This window comes from Symphalangus syndactylus, chromosome 20 (assembly GCF_028878055.3).
Source record: "Symphalangus syndactylus isolate Jambi chromosome 20, NHGRI_mSymSyn1-v2.1_pri, whole genome shotgun sequence".
Classification (NCBI taxonomy): Eukaryota; Metazoa; Chordata; class Mammalia; order Primates; family Hylobatidae; genus Symphalangus; species Symphalangus syndactylus.
This window is the reverse complement of record NC_072442.2, coordinates 56,469,912-56,489,508: the sequence shown is the minus strand read 5'-3', so window position 1 is coordinate 56,489,508 and position 19,597 is coordinate 56,469,912. Positions and strand designations below refer to the sequence as shown.

The 19,597-nt window shown below is 43.1% G+C and overlaps 1 protein-coding gene across 1 annotated transcript in view; it reads left to right on the top strand.

Annotated features, from left to right (window-relative positions):
- Positions 1-19,597, top strand: part of DNAH9 (dynein axonemal heavy chain 9) — a 369,577-nt gene that overhangs the window by 295,845 nt on the left and 54,135 nt on the right. The window contains exons 60-61 of the mRNA XM_055258020.2: positions 1,981-2,174; positions 4,940-5,088. Of these exons, the coding sequence (XP_055113995.2) occupies positions 1,981-2,174; positions 4,940-5,088 (343 nt within the window). The remainder of the gene's footprint in view (positions 1-1,980; positions 2,175-4,939; positions 5,089-19,597) is intronic.

The following is a 19,597-nucleotide window of genomic DNA, read 5'->3' as shown; positions in this document are numbered from 1 at the left end:
AAAGATTATATTGGGTTCCTAAAAACTCATGGCACTGTGGTAGGTGCTTTAGACACACAGTCTCGTCTAGCTTTTCACGTCATTGGAGAAACCAGGCATTCAGGCACAGTTGAGTAATGAAGGCAGGACTGCAGGTAATTAAGTATCTAAGTGAGTGATGTTGATGTGGGCACCGTAAAGAAATAGAACAGACCTCCTACACACACACCCAAAATACAGTTCCAACATCAAGACTGATGATGCTACATACATACTAAGAGGGTATGAGAAAGTTTATGACTCAGATAACGTGGTTTTCTAGGAAGAGCAGAGGAGCTCGCAAGCAGACTGCAAATGGCTTGAGAGTGCCAGAAAAGGAGACTGCTTTGGGTATTATGATGCTTAGGGGGTGGGGCCAGGGCGAGGGTGTCTGTGCATGGGCAGGGGCTTGCCTGGTACAACTTCCCTCCAGCACCAAAAGAGAGAGTGCCCAGGGCAGAAGGGGAAGAGGAAAGGATGAGGTTTAAAAGCTATCAGCAGTCAAACATCTAAAAATGAAGTCAAACTCTTTATTAAAGATGTCAACTCTGCAAGTAGCTCTAAGTCAGGGGTGTCCAATCTTTGGCTTCCCCAGGCCACACTGGAAGAAGAAGAATTGTCTTGGTCCACACATAAAACACACTAACACTGGGGCCAGGCGCGGTGGCTCACACCCATAATCCCAACTCTTTGGGAGGTCGAGGCGGGTGGATCGCCTGAGGTCAGGAGTTCAAGACCAGCCTGACCAATATGGTGAAACCCCGTCTCTACTAAAAATACAAAAATTAGCCAGGCATGGTGGTCCACGCCTGTAGTCCCAGCTACTGGGGAGGCTAAGACAGGAGAATTGCTTGAAACCAGGAGGTGGAGGTTGCAGTGAGCCAAGATTGTGTCACTGCACTCCAGCCTGAGAGAGAGAGCGACACTCTGTCTCAAAAAAACAAAACAACAACAAAAAAAAACACTAACACTAATGATAGTTGATGAGCTAAAATATATATCTGTCACCAAAAAACTCATAATGTTTCATGAAAGTTTATGAATTTGTATTGGACCACCTTCAAAGCTGTCCTAAGCCGCATGCGGCCCAAGGGCCATGGGTTGGACAAGCTTGCTCTAAGTGGTTTACAAAAGAGTGGGAGGTCTACAAGTTCTACATTAGGAAGGATGGCCTGAGGGAGGTTGCAGGTTTTGAACTGGTCTTTCACAACCTGTAGAGCCTTAACATATAACAATCGTGACCAGCACAAGAAAAGGAAGAAGTGGAATGTGGCAGAAAAGAAAACGGGACTTTATGTATGGTGGAAGTAGTATGAACAAGGAAATGAGTTGGGAATGAGTCAGGCACATTTCCAAGGTTGGGGGCAGATATGCTCAGAGTGGGACAGAGTAGGAGGACACATGACTTACTAGACAGATTGAAGAGAGGCACCACATGAAGAGATCTGGCTACCAAGTTATGCATTTGGACTGAATCCTTATAGAAATAGACAACCCATGGGCATTTTAAGAGTTGGCATTAACACAGAGTACATGAATAATTCTAGAAACATTTTGAGAGGTGAATTGACAGAGTTTGGTGGCAGAGTGAGTTTGAGGAGGAAAGGGAGAAGTCACTAACTTTAGGTGTCCAAGATTCATGACCAGAATAACCATAATGCCCCTTCTTGTCCCTCTTTTCCATGTACACACCTACAGGCTGGTGTGGCTCAGTCTCTGCTGCTAATAATATCCCAAACGTTTTATTTGCTAAATCTTGCATATTATTGGGGCACTTTGCTAAGCTGCCCAAAATTCTTCCTCTTTCTTGATTTTTCCTGGGGGATGATCCAAAGCTCTAGACAAGAGTATAAATGAGACATAATTGTGTAGATAAGACCATCTTGCCCCTCAATCCCCCAACGCAATGCAAATGACAGCTTTCTGGAGAAACTGCATTTCAGATTCTCTGAAATTTCCCAGGTACTTTCATCAATGGAAGAATTCTCTAATCTGGATCGGGACATAGAGGGATCTGCTAAGAGCTGGAAAAAGTTTGTGGAGTCCGAATGTCCTGAGAAAGAGAAGCTCCCACAGGAGTGGAAGAACAAGACAGCCCTGCAGCGCCTCTGCATGATGAGAGCCATGCGGCCCGACCGGATGACCTATGCTTTGCGGTAGGAAACAGGGTGGTGGAAGGCCCAGCATAGGCACAGGGCAAGGGCAACCTCAGGACAACTGGACCAGCAGGGCTGAGGTCCAAAGCCATGTGTGTATAGTAGTTTCCTGGAGCTAGAGGGTGGGAATAGAAATTAACTAAACAGACCAGGCGCGGTGGCTCACGCCTGTAATCCCAGCACTTTGGGAGGCCGAGGTGGGTGAATCACAAGGTCAGGAGTTCAAGACCAGCCTGGCCAAAATGGTGAAATCCCGTCTCTACTAAAAATACAAAAATTAGCTGGGCATGATGGCGGGCACCTGTAATCCCAGCTACTCTGGAGGCTGAGGCAGGAAATTGCTTGAACCCGGGAGGCAGAGGTTGCAGTGACCCGAGATTGCGCCACTACACTCCAGCCTGGGCGATAGAGTGAGACTTCATCTCAAAAAAAGTAAAAAATAAAAAAAAAAAGGAAATTAAATAGCCATAGCCATGAGGAATCTCACTGGTGTGATGTAAATGTTCTAAAACTGAGTTATGGTAAAGACTGTACAACTTGGTAAATTTATTAAAAGTTATTGAATAGTACACTTAAAATGGGAAAATCCTATGGTATGTCACTTATACTTCAATAAAGTTATTTTTAAAAGAAAAAAGAAGTTATAGGCTGTGGAGTCTACACTGGATAGGAAAGGAGTGATCAGAGTAAGAGCATAATAGAAAAATACCAGGGAGGGCCCAGGCGCGGTGGCTCATGCCTGTAATCCCAGCACTTTGGGAGGCTGAGGTGGCGGATCACTTAAGGTCAGGAGTTTGAGACCAGCCTGGCCAACATGGTGAAACCCCGTCTATACTAAAAATACAGAAAAATTAGCTGGGCGTGGTGGCGCATTCCTGTAGTCCCAGCTACTCAGGAGGCTGAGACAGGAGAACTGCTTGAACCTGGGAGGCAGAGGTTGCAGTGAACCGAGATTGCACCACCGCACTCCAGCCTGGGCAACAGAGGGAGACTCCGTCTCAAAAAAAAAAAAAAAGAAAAAGAAAGAAAGAAGGAAGGAAAAATACCAGGGAGGCCAAGATACTGAAATTCCTCCATTCGTAGTGGCCCCAGTACAGGCAAAGAATAGGTGAAGTCAGGTTAGATTGCTAAGGATAAAAAGCTTGGGTCAAAGACTGGGATGTTCCCATTTATGTTTCCTAACATTTAACAAGTTTCCAAGTAATGACAGCGATGAGCATGTGGCCACAGAATTAGGTGGCTAAAGGGAGAAGAAACAGAGATCACTTGAGCTGAGGTCACTAAGAATCTACAGGATTGTCTACATGGATGTTGACATCACCCAGGCTGAAAGAGAAAAAGTCAGTGAAAGAGGAGAGTGACTGACGGGGAACAGATGACATTGATGTGCAGGGGCAGTGGTGACACAGCCAGGGGAAATGAGCCTCTGAGGAGCCACAGGAGTGGGGAGGGGGCCAGGCACAGTGGCTCATGCCTATAATCCCAGCACTTTGTCAGGCCAAGGCGGATCACGAGGTCAGGAGTTCGAGACCAGCCTGGCCAACATGGTGAAACCCCGTCTCTACTAATAATACAAAAATTAGCTGGGCATAGTGGCACTCGCCTGTAGTCCCAGCTACTCAGGAGGCTGAGGCAGGAGAATCGCTTGAACCTGGAGGAGGCAGAGATTGCAGTGAGCCGAGATCGCGCCACTGCACTCTAGCCTGGGTGACAGAGCGAGACTCCATCTCAAAAAAAAAAAAAAAAAAAAAAAAAAAAAGAGTGGGGAAGGAATGGCTTGAAAACAGTAGTGGGCAGTGAGCTGGACCCTGATTCCACTTGCCGATCCAAAGGCAGGTGTCAGAGAATGAGCCCAGTTGAGAAGGCTACAGGGAAAATAGTGTTCCTGGGAAAAAGTGCAAGTCTCTGTTAAGACCAGGAGCTGGGTCAGACATCCGATAAGTGGTTATAGCTATGAAGGTTTGTTCAGCATAAAATGTGACACTTTGGACAGGAACACTGGTAAGTGGAGTGAGATGAAAGAAGAGAGGGAAAGATAAAACATGAGAGAATAGGCCGGGCGCGGTGGCTCACACCTGTAATCCCAACACTTTGAGAGCCGAGGCGGGTGGATCACGAGGTCAGGAGATGGAGACCATCCTGGCCAACATGGTGAAACCCCATCTCTGCTAAAATATAAAAAAAATTAGCTGGGCGTGGTGGCGGGCGCCTGTAGTCCTAGCTACTTGGGAGGCTGAGGCAGGGGAATCACTTGAACCCGGGAGGCAGAGGTTGCAGTGAGCTGATATTGTGCCACTGCAGTCCAGCGTGGGGACAGAGTGAGAATCCATCTCAAAAAAAAAAAAAAAAAAAAAAGAGAATAGCATACTGTAGGGCCTTAAATCTTGGGCAAGGGTGGGAGATAGCAGGGAGAGAGCATATGGAGGATTTAACTTACCAGCTTTCTGAAGGCACTGGCACTAACAGTGTCCTGATGGGTGGGGTAATGTGAGAAGCCACCAGGCTCCCCTAAGGGAGTCAGTGATGGCCTGCCTGGATGGGGCTTCAGAGGGAGCCCAGATCCAGGTGAGCAGCTCGGCAACTAGCAGCACAAGGTTGTGTGTTGACTTAATAAGCAGTGAACCTGGAGCCAGTCCTAGCTCTATAACTACCTAGCCCATGACCTTGAGTGTGTTCTTTCACTTCTATAGGCCTCCATTTCTCAAATGTTACCATTTTGTGGCCGCTATATATGTATAAATCTATATGTGCTTTTTTTCTGGCAGGGATTTTGTTGAAGAGAAGTTAGGAAGCAAATACGTGGTGGGAAGAGCCCTAGATTTTGCAACCTCATTTGAAGAATCGGGACCAGCCACTCCCATGTTTTTCATCCTGTCTCCAGGAGTGGACCCACTGAAGGATGTAGAAAGTCAAGGTGAGAAAGGCGTCCTCTTGGAGCCAGGGCTGCAGTTGCCCCGTGCACTTTCATTTTTGGGGTCTATTGATTTCTCTTTTCTGCATTCAACCTTCCAATATGCAACACTGCAAATCATACAGAAGTCAGGGTCATTGCTGAAATAAAATCAGAAGATCACCCACCAGGGAGAGAAAGAGCCACTCTGGGCTGTAAAAGGCAGAACTCACAGTCCCAGTTTCATGAAGAGGCCTCGTCCCCTCCACTCTGCCTCACCTATCCCCTTATCTTAGCCAGAGCAATCTTTCCGAAATACTAGTATGATCCTTCCACGGAGCCCCACAGTGTGGCGATTCCTGAGAGACCTAGAGGGAGAAATGCCATTTGACGCAGCTATCCCATTACTGATTATATACCCAAAGGAATAGAAATTATTCTATTAACATTATAAAGATACATGCATGTATATATTCACTGCAGCACTATTCACAATAGTAAAGACATGGAATCAACCTAAATTCCCATTAACGATAGACTGGATAAAGAAAATGTGGTATGGCCAGGCACGGTGGCTGACACCTGTAATCCCAGCACTTTGGGAGGCCGAGGTGGGTGAATCACCTGAGATCAGGAGTTCGAGACCAGCCTGGCCAACATGGTGAAACCCCATCTCTACCAAAATCACAAAACTTAGCTGGGCATGATGGCAGGCGCCTGTAATCCCAGCTACTCGGGAGGCTGAGGCAGGAGAATCGCTTGAACCTGGGAGGCAGAGGTCGCAGTGAGCCGAGACCGCACTACTGCCCTCCCGCCTGGGTGACAAGAGCAAGACTCTGTCTCAAACAAAAAAAGAAAAAGAAAATGTGGTACATATATATCATGGAATACTATGCAGCCATAAAAAGGAACATGATCATGTCCTTTTCAGGGACATGAATGGAGTTGGAAGCCATTATCCTCCACTAACTAATGCAGGAACAGAAAACCAAACACCGAATGTTCTCACTTAAAGTGGGAGCTGAGTGATGAAAACACATGAGCACAAGGAGGGGAAGAACACACACTGGGGCCTGTTGAGGGGGTGGCAGAGGAAGAGCATCAGGAGGAATAGCTTAATGGATGCTGGGCTTAATACCGAGGTGATGGGATGACCTATGCAGCAAACCACCATGGCACATGTTTACCTATGGAACACACCTGCACATCCTGCACATGTACCCCTGAACTTAAAATAAAGTTAAAGAAACAAAAATAGAATATTCAGCATGTCCAACTTCAAAACCCAAAAAAACAAAAACGATAAGGGGTGGTGGAGACCAGGGTTTTATCATGCAGTGAAGCCTCCACGTAGCAGGCTTCAGAGAGAATAGATTGTAAGCGTTTCTTATCAGACTTAAAGAGTCTGTCCTGGCTGGGTGCGGTGGCTCACGCCTGTAATCCCAACACTTTGGAAGGCCAAGGCAGTTGGATTACCTGAGGTCAGGAGTTCAAGACCAGCCTGACCAACATGGAGAAACCCCATCTCTACTAAAAATACAAAATTAGCCAGGTGTGGTGGTGCATGCCTGTAATCCCAGCTACTGAGGAGGCTGAGGCAGGAGAATCGCTTGAACCCAGGAGTCAGAGGTTGCAGTGAGCCAAGACCACACTACAACACTCCAGCCTGGGCAACAAGAGTGAAACTCCATGTCAAAAAAAAAAAAAAAAAGAGTCTGTCCTATCAGTAATTCCAAAAGAGAGGAGGGTATAATGAGGCATGTCTGACCCCCCTTCCCATCATGGCCTGAACTAGTTTTTCAGGTTAACTTTGGAATGTCCTTTGCTGAGAGAAGGGGTCCATTCAGAGTGGCTGGGAGGCTTAGGATTTTATTTTTGGTTTCAAGTCTAGTATTGATTATGGAATGAAAAGAACTAACGGCATAGGCTTTGTGCCTCAGAGGGGGAGAGATTAAGCTAACTAGGCCCTAAAGAACGAATAAGATGTGCATAATAAAATCAGTAATAGAGAAGAATTAAAAATGAAAAGCAACAGCCCCCAGCTCCAGCCCTCCAGATACCCAGTCCCCCTTCCCAGGCCCTATGCTTTTGTCCATTTCTGAATTTAGTTCTTTTGAGAATTGCTTCTCATTTCCTAGTAATAACGTTATATCACCATTTTTGTATTTAGCAGTTTTAGATAAAGTGTCTGTTCCTGATATGAAAAACAAGGATTTAGCATCCACTGTGTTCTATATGTGTGGTCTTAGATTCCATATGTGTCTGTTTGGCACTGAGGCATCACAGGGCCAAATGCATTAACTATACAGTCTTCCCTCCACATATACGGGGCGGGGACTGGGAGGTATTTGTTCCAGTCCTTGCATATCCAAGTCTCATCATCGGCCCTGCCACTCATATATGCAGGCTTCACATCTCTCAAATACTGCTGTATTTTCATCTGAGTTTGGTTGAAAAAAATCCATGTATAAGTGTACCCACACAATTCAAACCTGTGTTGTTCAAGGGTCGACTGTACCCTCTTTTTCTATATTCTTCTAAAACAAATTTTTTAATTGACAAATAATAATTGTACATATCAATGAGACACATAGTGAAGTTTCTGTTCACATAATACATAGTAGTCAGGCCGGGCGCGGTGGCTCACGCCTGTAATCCCAGCACTTTGGGAGGCTGAGGCAGGAGGATCACGAGGTCAGGAGATCGAGACCATCCTGGCTAACACGGTGAAACCCCATCTCTACTAAAAATACAAAAAAAATTAGCTGGGCGTCATGGCAGGCGCCTGTAGTCCCAGCTACTCAGGAGGCTGAGGCAGGAGAATGGCGTGAACCCAGGAGGAGGAGGTTGCAGTGACCCGAGATCGCGCCGCTGCCCTCCAGCCTGGGGGAACGGAGCGAGACTCTGCCTCAAAAAAAAAGAAATACATAGTAGTCAGATCAGGGTGATTAGTAACTGAGCAGCACAAAGTCAGACATAATAACCAGGTCCATTTGTGTCTTTCTACAATATCCGTCTTTTACTGATGCTATTCCAATCATAAAAGCCACAAGCTTTATGGAGTTCCCAAGGAGGTAATTCTTCTTAGTATTTCCCATTTACTTGGTAGTCAGAGCTGTAGGCACACAGGCTCAAGCCATTCCAAAAGTCAGTCGATATTGCAAACCATACATAATGGTATAGTAAATCAATATAAATGTTACAGATTAAACATTCCACATCAAACGAAGTAACGTCTAACATCAAGAGAAAGGGGATAGGAAAATGGGTTAATGAAACAGTCCGAGGGGAGCAACGCGGACAAAAAGAATCTCCTGTCCTGGTCTGGGCAGTCCTTTAACAAACCACAAGGAAGAGTCTTTGATGTGGGCAGAGCCTTTGCGGATGCCGGGCGTTTATCACAATTAACAGCAAGACCAGTGTCTGTCAAGATGGCTGTTTTGAGCCGGTGAAGTCCTCTGGTGAGGACTGATAGTGGGAAAGTGTGCCTGGTTATGTCCTTATCTGGTTGGATGCAGTCTCTACTGATTAGGCAAACGTCTGGTCCCTGTTGGTACGATGCCTTTTAAAATGTAAGATGGAGTCTTTTGCTAAGATGGAATTACTTATGCTCCATACATTAGCATATCCACCAACTCAAACATTTAATCATTTCCTTGTGTTGGGAACATTCCATATCCACCTTCTAGCTACTTGAAACTATATCATATGTTATTGTTAACTGTAGTCTTGATGCTCTGGCATTTGTGGCCTCACTGATTGGAGAGACTGCTGCTGCCAAAGCTAGCCAGTTCTTAGAGATCACAAAAGGCTCACCTGGGAATATGCCTTGTGTAAGCAAAATAACCATCCAGAGTCCACACTCCCAATCATCCCCTTTAACTCACACACCAAGCCAACATCCCCACTGGCCTAAATCAACCCAGGGCCAGGTACCAGACTAGTAAGGACAGTCCCTATGCCCCCAAACCACGAGAGTTACTCAAATTAGCCAGTCTTGAACTGTCTCCCCTGCCTTGCTTTGTGTTTCTCAGGGAAAACCCCAATAAAGACCCTGGCCTACGATTTCCCCTTGCTCCTTCCTGCCTCTTGACCAGCTTGGTGCTCCCCCATGTGGCTTTGCACGTATGGTGCATCCCCTGCTCTCAGGAAATGTAAGGAATAAAAATCTTTCAGTGGCATTTGTCCCTCCATGACATCATCCAGACTCCTCCATCAATGAACATCCCACAGGTACAGATGAGACACACTGCTGCCCACCAAAGCTCTCCTCGTGCTCCCAAATTTTTCAGCAGCTGCACTGAGATATAATTCACAAACCATACAATTCACCCATTTAAAGTGTGCAATTCAAACCATTTTAGGATATTCATAAGGCTATGTGACCATCACCATATGCTAATTTTTGAAACTCTTGTTTCAAAACCCTACATCCACTAGCAATGACTTTTCATGGCATCTCACCACCTCCCCAGGCCTAGTCAGCCATCAGTTTACTTTCTGTCTCTAAATATTTGCCTGTTCTGGACATTTCATATAAATGAAATCATATACAATGTGCTTTCTTGTGATGAGCTTCTTTCATTTAGCATAATATTTTCAAGGTTCAACCATGTCGTAGCATGTATCAGAACTACATTCTTTCTTGTGGATGGGTAATATTCCATTGTATAGCTGAATCACATTTTATCTCTCTATTCATCTGTTGATGGACATTTGGGCTATTTCATCTTTTAGCTGCTATAAATGATGCTTCTATGAACATTCATGTACAAGTTTTTGTGTGAACATAAGGTTCAATTCTCTTGAGTATATACCTGGGAGTAGAATTGCTGGGTCAGGTGGTAACTTTATGTTTAACTCTAAGGAACTGCCAGACTGTTTTCCAAAAGAGATGCACCATTTCACAATCCCAACAGCAATATGCAAATTCCAGTTTCCACAGGTCTTCACCAACACTTATTATCCATCTTATGATTAGAGCCACCATAGTGGGTATGCAGTGGTAGCTCACTGTGGTTTGGATTTGCATTTCCCAAATGATGGTAAGTGTCCTTTTTATGTACCTCTTGGGCATTTCTCCATCTTATTTGGAGAAATGTCTATTCTAATCCCGTTTTTAAAATTAGGTTACTTGTCTTTTTATTGTTGAGTTATAAGAGTTCCTTATAAATTCTGTATACAAGTTTCTTATCAGGTATATGATTTCCAAATATTTTCTCATTCTTTGGGTTTTCTATTTGCTTTTTTAATGTATTCTTTGAAGCAGAAAAGTTTTTATGTTAAAATGCAATTTATCTATTTTTTCCTTTGGCCACTTGTGTTTTAATACTATATTTATAAAACTATTGCTAACTTAAGGTCACAAAGATTTACTCTCCTTTGTTTTCTTCCAAGGTTTTTACTTTTTGTTATTACATTTAGGTCTATAATCCACTTTGAGTTAATGTTTCTATATGTAAGGAAAGGGTCCAACTTTGTCCCTTGACATGTAGATATCCAATTGTCCCTGCTCCGTTTGTTGAAAAGACTGTTCTTTCCTGGTTAAATGATGTTGGAACCCTTGTCAAAAATAGACCATCAATGTAAGAGCTTATTTCTGGACTATTATTTATATCCCATTGATCTGTGTATCTATCTGTATGCCAAATAACAGTCTCAATGACTGTAGCTTTGCAGTATGTTTTGAAATCAGGAAGTATGAGTTCTTCAGCTTTGTTCTTTTCATGATTGTGTTTGCTACTCTGGGTCTCTTATGTTTTCTTTTTTGTTGTTGTTTTCTGTTTGTTTCCCTCATTCTTGCTGTCATCTTATGTTTTCATATAATTTTAGGATTAGCTTATACGTTTCTGCAAAAAATAATAAATGTAGCTTGAATTTCAGTAAGGACTGCATTGAATATGTAGATAAATTTAGAGAGTGTTACCATCTTCACAATGTAAGTCTGACCAGTGAACATGGATTGTCTTGCCATTTATTTAGCTTTCTTTAAGTTCTTTTAACTATGTTTTGTTGTTTTTAGTGTGATTGCATTTCTTTTATTAAATGTATTCCCAAGACTTTTTTCTTTTAGATTCTGTTGTAAATGGAACTGTTTCCTTAATTTCAGTTTCTCTTTACATACTGATCTTCTTCAAACTTGCTGAACTTTCTTGTTAGTTCTAATAATTCCTTTTAGTGAATTTCTTAGGATTTTCAAGATACAAGACCATGTTATCTGCAAATTCAGATATTTATGTTTCTTCCTGTTTTATCCTTATCCTTATATGTTCCTTTTTTTTAATTTTTAATTTTTAATTTTTATTTATTTATTTATTTTTTGAGATGGAGTCTCGCTCTGTCACCAGGCTGGAGTGCAGTGGCACCATCTTGGCCCACTGCAACCTCTGCCTCCCAGGTTCAAGCAATTCTCCTGCCTCAGCCTCCCAAATAGCTGGAACTACAGGCACACGCCACCATGCCCAGTTAATTTTTGTATTTTTTTAGTACAGATGGGGTTTCACCACGTTGGCAGGATGGTCTCGATCTCTTGACTTTGTGATCTGCCTGCTTCGGCCTCCCAACGTGCTATCCTTATATGTTCTTATTTCTTTTTGCCTAATTACCCTGGCTAGAATTTCCAGTACACTGTTAAGTAGAAATAGCAAGTTCAGACATCCTTGTCTTGTTTCTGATCTAAGGGGAAAAAAATCAGTCTTCATCATTAAGTATGATGTTAGCAGTGGATTTTTTGTAGATGTCCTTTATTGGATTGAGAAAGTTTTATTCCTAGTTTGTTGAGTTCTGTTTTATTGTGAAAAGTTGTTGGGTTTTGTCAAATGCTTTTTCTGCATATATTGTAGTAATAAGATAGTTGTTTCTTTATTCTATTAATATTGTATATTATATTATTGATTTTTAGAAGTTAAACCAACCTTGCATTCCTAGGATCTCAATCAGTTCTAGTGTATAATTCTTTTTATGTATTACTGGATTCAATTTGCTAACATTTTGTTGAGAATATTTACATGTATATTCACAAGGTATATTGACCTGTTGTTTTCTTTCTTTGCAAAGTCGTTTTCTGCTTTCGGTATCAGAATAATGCTAATAATCTATACGTCAGAATTAGTTGGAAAGTATTCCCTGTGCTTTTATTTTTTTTTTAAAGATTTTGTAGGCCAGGCACCGTGGCTCACGCCTGTAATCCTAGCACTTTGGGAGGCTGAAGTGGGCAGATCACCTGAGGTCAGGAATTCAAGACCAGCCTAGTCAACATGGTGAAACCCCATCTCTACTAAAAACACAAAAATTAGCCGGGCATGGCAGCACATGCCTGTAATCCTAGCTACTTGGGAGGCTGAGGCAGGAGAATTGCTTGAACCTGGGAGGTGGAGGTTGCAGTGAGCCAAGATCACACCACTGCACTCCAGCCTGGGTGACAAAGTAAGACACTGTCTCAAAAAAAAAAAAAAAAAAAAGATTTTGTAAAGTATTAGTATTAATTCTCATGAATGTTTGGTAGAATTCAGGGATGAAGCCATCTGGGCCTGATTTTCTTTGAGTAAGAAGTTTTTAAATTATTAGTTCAACTTATATATATTTACTCAAAGTTTTTATTTCTCTTTGAGTCAGTTACCATAATTTATTTCTTTTTAGGACTTTGTCCATTTCATCTAAGTTATATAACTTGTTGATAAACACCTCCTTAATTTTGATATCTATATTAAAGCATTTAGATCATCTACTGGATATGTTATAACTAAATGCTATTAGAAAAACAATTTATTGGCCAGGCACGGTGGCTCACGCCTGTAATCCCAGCACTTTGGGAGGCTGAGGCGAGCGGATCATGAGGTCAGGAGATCGAGACCATCCTGGCTGACATGGTGAAACCCAATCTCTACTAAAAATACAAAAAATTAGCCTGGCATGGTGGCAGGCGCCTGTAGTCCCAGCTACTCGGGAGGCTGAGGCAGGAGAATGGCATGAACCTGGGAGGTGGAGCTTGCAGTAAGCCAAGATCACGCCACTGCACTCCAGCCTAGGTGACAGAGTGAGACTCTGTCTCAAAAAAAAAAAAAAGAAAAGAAAAAGAAAAAGAGAAACAATTTCCTATTCCACAAGTTTTAGATAATTCTTTTGACTTCTTTCTAGGTAAGCTAAAGCTTCCATTTCTCATCTTGTGTCAGCTATGTCTTTATTTTTGCATGGTCAAGAATGAATGCATATTCATTCTACTCTGTTACTATCATTAATTTCATGCATGCCTAGTTTATGGGTTAATTTTTAAGTTGAAAGCCAATAAACAGCACATATATCCGAATATATGTAAATATATTATTCACTGCAAAGGCAAGTAATGTCTAAGATTACACTTCCTTCTTTTTGATCAAATGTCATAATCTTTAGGGGGTCTCTAAAAGAAGAATGTTCTTAGCACAGAGGTTCAAAACATGTCAAATTTCAGTTTGCTTTACAGATGATGATAATTTTTGTAGCTTTTAGTTTTCTTTGGAGTTGCAAGTTGCCTTTTATTTATCTTGGGAGGAGTAAATGCCTCACTTATCATTGTCACTACCTTTTTATTCATTCTCTATATTGAAAGACTGCACTTTATTCTTCTTGAAGATACTCTTCCTGGAGCTCACTGACATCTTCTTCTAATATAAATAAATTGTATTTCGGCCTTCTAGGAAGCTATCATCCTGGGACCTATTTTCTTTATATTCTAAATTAGTTCTACTGTCTTTATATCCCATGTCTTTTATTTTCAATTTTTCATCCTTACTTTGCCGCATAAATTATCAGAAAAGATTCATGAGAAGTAAAAATTCGGAATCCTTGGGTGTCTAAAAATGCCTTAGTTTTGCTTATATAGTAGTTTGATAGTTTTTCAAGGTCCACATTGGTTTTTATCAGAATTTTGGATACATGATTCTATTATCTTCTAGAAGCCAGTTTTGTTCATGAGATATCATATGCCAGTGAAATTATATTCTTTCTTTGTTTCTTTGTTGGTGACCTGTTTTTATTCCCTGAAAACTTTAGAATAATCTCTCTACCTTGTGTTCTGAAATTTCATAAGCTGTGCCTAGTTGTGGGTCCTTTTCATTCATCTGCTGAGCAGTCAGCCTGTCGTGTCAAGTGGAAGAGTCACTAAAACTTTTGAGCTCTAAAAATTTTTCTGTTATATTTAGTAAATGCCACCACCATTTACCAAGTTTCTCATGCCAGAAACCTGGGTGTCAATCATCCTAGACACCTCTTCCACCACCCACACCACATTTAGTTCTATTGATTCCACCTCCTAAATATGCTTCAAATCCATCTAATTGTCTCTATTTTCATGATTACCATCCTAGTCTGAATCACCGTAGTCTTTCACCTGGCCTATTACACTAGCCTCCTAGCTCATCTCCACTCTTCTCCCTCTGCAAACCCTTGCCATTCTGCAGCCAGAGTCATGTTGCTAAATCTCAAATGTGATTGTATCACTCTTCTACTTAAAACTCTCTAGTGACTTCCCGGCCGGGCACAGTGGCTCACGCCTGTAATCTCAGCACTTTGGGAGGCCGAGGCGGGCAGATCATAAGGTCAAGAGATCGATACCAACCTGTCCAATATGCTGAAACCCCATCTCTACTAAAACTACAAAAATTAGCTGGGCATGGTGGTGCGCGCCTGTAGTCCCAGCTACTTGGGAGGCTGAGGCAGGAGACTCACCTGAACCTGGAGATGGAGGTTGCAGTGAACCGAGATCGTGCCACTGCACTTCAACCTGGTGACACAGCGAGACTCTATCTCAAAAACAAACACACACACACAAACAAAACAAAACACAAAAACTTTCCAGTGACTTCCCATTGGTATAGTCCAATATTAACATGACCTGTGTGGCCTGCATGGCATGGCTTTTCTGTCCAGCTTTTAGATCCTGTCACACCATGAGCCTTCCTAACCTAGGACATTGGCACAAATTGTTCCTTTTATCTGAAATATTTTCAGCCATCCAATGCCTAGTCATCCTGCAAATTACCAGCCATTTCTGGCCTCCCTGGAAGACCATTTGATTCCCAACTAGAGATTCTTACAGCACTCTATATATTTGCTTCAGAGCATTTAATACAATTTTAATTTAATCATTGTTATAATTGTAACTTACGTTTTGCCTACCTGCTTGTCACTGACATCCTTGATGACCATGTCATCTTGTTCATTTTTTACCACTGCCTAATAGCGTAACTAGCACAGAGAAGTACTGTTGAATGAACTAACAAACGAATGAATTAACGTTAGCAGAACTGTTATCAGAGCTAAGTTATTCCTGACTTTCACACTTTATAGTCTGTGTTCTTTCTGTTCCCTGGAGGCTTTGTTCCTTTTATACAGATAAATTTAGTTCCTCATTTTTATTCAGTATTTTCCCCTTTGGAAGCTTTCATATACCCTGTTTATGAGCAATTTCCTATTGTTCTTAGCCAATTGACCTCCAACTACTCCATCACGTAGTTTGCAGCATCCTGTCATCTCAGGCAAACTGACCCCTCCCTGACCTATATGGGTTGTTTGTCATAGAATACGTTATCTCAGCCCTGCCCTTGGCTTAATCTTAATGGATATTTTCTTACCAGAAGCAATATTGCTGTTCATCAACTAGAGATTACTTAGGCACCTGTGCCTCTCTCTCTCTTCCTTCCTCCCTGCCTTCTTGGTGCTTTGATTTATTTTCTAATTCACCCATTTAGGACATATATTCTGGTGACATCCACATTTCCCACATCTTGAATCTAATCAGCTTGCCTGATGCGCTCCTAGTCTCAAGTCTGGAATCCACATGGCTGATCTAAACACTTTCCCCATGTCCCCAAGCCCCAGCTTATTAAGTAAACTTACTGTTTTATTGCTTGTGCAGAGTCTGTGTATCACACAGTTCACTGTCTTCCTCCATTTAGACTCTTAAAAGGCTTGGAATCATTTCCCCTCTTTGGGTATTTGATTTAAGTTCTTTACTCCTTCATTTATGTATTCTTTTGCTTCAACAAGCCAGTTCTTAACATCGAGTAGAGTTTTAAAACCCCTATATTCAGATTCAAGATTTGTTCCTTTGTCCTTCCTCCACCCCCAAAAAAATGCACATACCCACAGACACGCAACATTCTGTATACGATTTTGAGCATTTCTTCAGCCCCTGAAGTTTATCCATTGACCAATTAATAATTCCCTTGATTAGGAATCTATAATTTGTAGGCACTTTTGTGGCACTCAGTCTCCTCCAGGATTTTTCTTCCTCAACAATTGTGAAGGAGGAGGAGGGGAAGAAAAGGAAAGTGGAGAAAGAAGAGAGGAGGAAAAGCGGGGATGGAGTGGGGAGGGGGCAATTCCATCCACTCTTCTTGGCCTCTGTTTTCTTTTTTTTTGTTTTTTTGTTTTTTTGAGACAGAGTTTTGCTCTTGTCACCCAGGCTGGAGTGCAATGGCATGATCTCAGCTCACTGCAACCTCCACCTCCCGGGTTCAACCGATTCTCCTGCCTCAGCCTCCCGAGTAGCTGGGATTACTGGCGCCTGCCACCATGCCTGGCTAATTTGTGTATTTTTAGTAGAGACGGGGTTTCACCATGTTGGCCAGGCTGGTCTGGGACTCCTGACCTCAGGTGATCCACCCGCCTCAGCCTCCCAAAGTGCCGGGATTACAGGCATGAGCCACCACGCCCGGCTGGCCTCTATTTTAACACGAAAGCCACCACCATCCACCCTCACTGCTTTCCTTCTTGCCTTCTCTGATTAAGCCTTTAACAGAGCTTTCACTGTACTCTCCTCTCTTTTCTCATCGTCTTTTTCCCTAAGGGAGCCACACTTTCTTATTTGCTTGTTTATTTCTGCTTTTGCTTCATCTACTTCCCCCTTGTTCTCAGTCACCCATGATACCTGCCTCCTTGGGTTACTGTGAAGATAAAAACAAAATCTCAGATGTGAAAAGGTTTTGAAAAGCTGAGAGTACAGTAGCATTGCACAGCGTTACGATGATGATGGTGCGTCTGTTCTTTGGGGCAGCTCAGTTTGCCCTTCCTTCACGTCGTTTTGTCACATCCTCTCAAAGAACAGTCTCCTCCTTGGCCCTCCCCTTCCTGCCCTGACGCCAGGGTCTTCTCTGGTCTTTCTTTCACTTGTCTGCAGTGTGATTTTGCTTGGTCTCCATCCTTCTTTGCTCAATTACCTGGCTTTAACAAAATGAATTCTGTCTTTCCATTTTCTGATCAGAAAGAAGCTGTGTATCCCGCCTTTGCCTTCTACTGTCTACTTTTCTCTCCAACGTTCTGAGATTTTTGTAGGCCTGCTACCAGATACGTTCAAAGAAACAGTTTTCCATTCAGTGTCTTTGCAGCCAGATTGTCGAAACTTTGCTTTGGGTCTCATTTTCATTGTTCCTGGCCCCATTCTGTTTTCTTGTATTTCGTTGGTTTTTTTTTTTTTTTTTTTTTTTTTTTGAGACAGGATCTCACTGTGTTGCCCAGGCTGGAGTGCAGTGGTGCAATCTTGGCTCACTGCAACCTCTACCTCCCAGGCTCAAGCGATCCTCCTGCCTCAGCCTCCCGAGTAGCTGGACTATATGCATATGCCACTATGCCTGGCTAATTTTTTGTATTTTTAGTAGAGATGGGTTCTCACTGTGTTGCCCAGGCTGGTCTTGAACTCCTGAGCTCAAGCAACCTGCCCACCTCAACCTCCCAAAGTGCTGGGATTATAGGCATGAGCCACCACACCCAGCCCTCTTTTCTTTAAAAGGCAAGTAAAAGATAGATAAGCTGAGGCAAGTACAGTCTTTAGAGAGAGGATTCAGGATTCACGGAGTATTGTTTTTTTGTGATGAGCAAAACTGATTTGTGCATATGCTGGGGAGCAGAAGAGTGAATAGAGACAAAGGTTAAAGATACAAAAAGAGGGCCAGGGGCAGTGGCTCACGCCTGTAATCCCAGCACTTTGGGAGGCCAGGGCACGCGGATCACCTGAGGTCGGGAGTCCGAGACCAGTCTAGCCAACATGGTGAAATCCCATCTCTACTAAAAATACAAAAATTAGCCGGGAGTGGTGGCACGTGCCTGTAATCCGAGCTACTTGGGAGGCTGACACAGGAGAATCACTTGAACCCAGGACAAGGAGGTTGCAGTGAGCTGAGATCATGCCACTGCACTACAGCCTGGGTGACAAGAGAGAAACTCCGTCTCAAAAAATAAAATAATAATAATTTTTAAAAAGATATGAAAAGAGATGGGATTTAAATGACAGATAAAGTGACAGGCAGGAAGGGAGGAGGACATCTTTTTCATTGAGAGAGCAGTGTACAGAGATGCAGACAAAATGGCAGTAAATGGAGGCGTGTCCACCAGAGGGCATGTTTTTTCAGGGAATTAAGACAGTAGAGCAAACTGCTGAGCATAAGAAGAGGGGTCCATGGCAGGGCGCAGTGGCTTACGCCTGTAATCCCAGCACTTTGGGAGACCGAGGCAAGCAGATCACAAGGTCAGGAGATCGAGACGACCCTGGCTAACACAGTGAAACCCCATCTCTACTAAAAATACAAAAAATTAGCCGGGTGTGGTGGCGAGCGCCTGTAGTCCCAGCTACTCGGGAGGCTGAGGCAGGAGAATGGCATGAACCCAGGAGGTAGAGCTTGCAGTGAGCCGAGATCACGCCATTGCACTCCAGCCTGGGTGACAGAGCAAGACTCCATCTCAAAAAAAAAAAAGAAAGAAAGATGAGGAAACATGAGGCTGGGTGTTGTCTGAGTCATCCATAGTGACATTAGAGTTTACCAAGATGATGATGAAACAGGAACCAAGTTCCAAAGCCCCTAATACAAATGAGACTCACTGAAAAGTTGGTAGAAGGCAGAGAACATAAAAGTTAGCAAATAATAAAACCAGATGGCATGTGCTTTCAGTGAGAAAGGGGTTTTTGGCTGGGCACAGTGGCTCATGCCTATAATCCCAGCACTTTGGGAGGCCGAGGTGGGTGGATCACTTGAGGTCAGGAGTTTGAGACCAGCCTGGCCAACATGGTGAAACCTTGTCTCTACTAAAAATATAAAAATTAGCCAGGCGTGGTGGTGGACACCTGTAATCCCAGCTACTCGGGAGGCTGAGGCAGGAAGATCGCTTGAATCTGGGAGGTGGAGGCTGCAGTGAGGTGAGATCGTGCCACTGCACTCCAGCCTGGGTGTAATCCCAGCTACTCGGGAGGCTGAGGCAGGAGAATCGCTTGAATCTGGGAGGTGGAGGTTGTAGTGAGGTGAGATTGTGCCACTGCACTCCAGCCTGGGTGAAAAAAAAAAAAAGAAAAGAAAAAAAGCGTTTTTTTTTCTTTTCTTTTTTATGAAGGCGGAGAAGAAATAGCCTCCAAATAGCAAGAAAGCACTAGAAAAAAGTTCCCCTTCCAACGCCAACGCCATAGGGGTATGGAACAAGGGAGAGGACTGTAGGAGTTGCGATGTCCTCAGAGAGACTAGAGGTCGGTGAGGCACACTGTAAAGATGTTAAAAGAGGTTGACAGTGG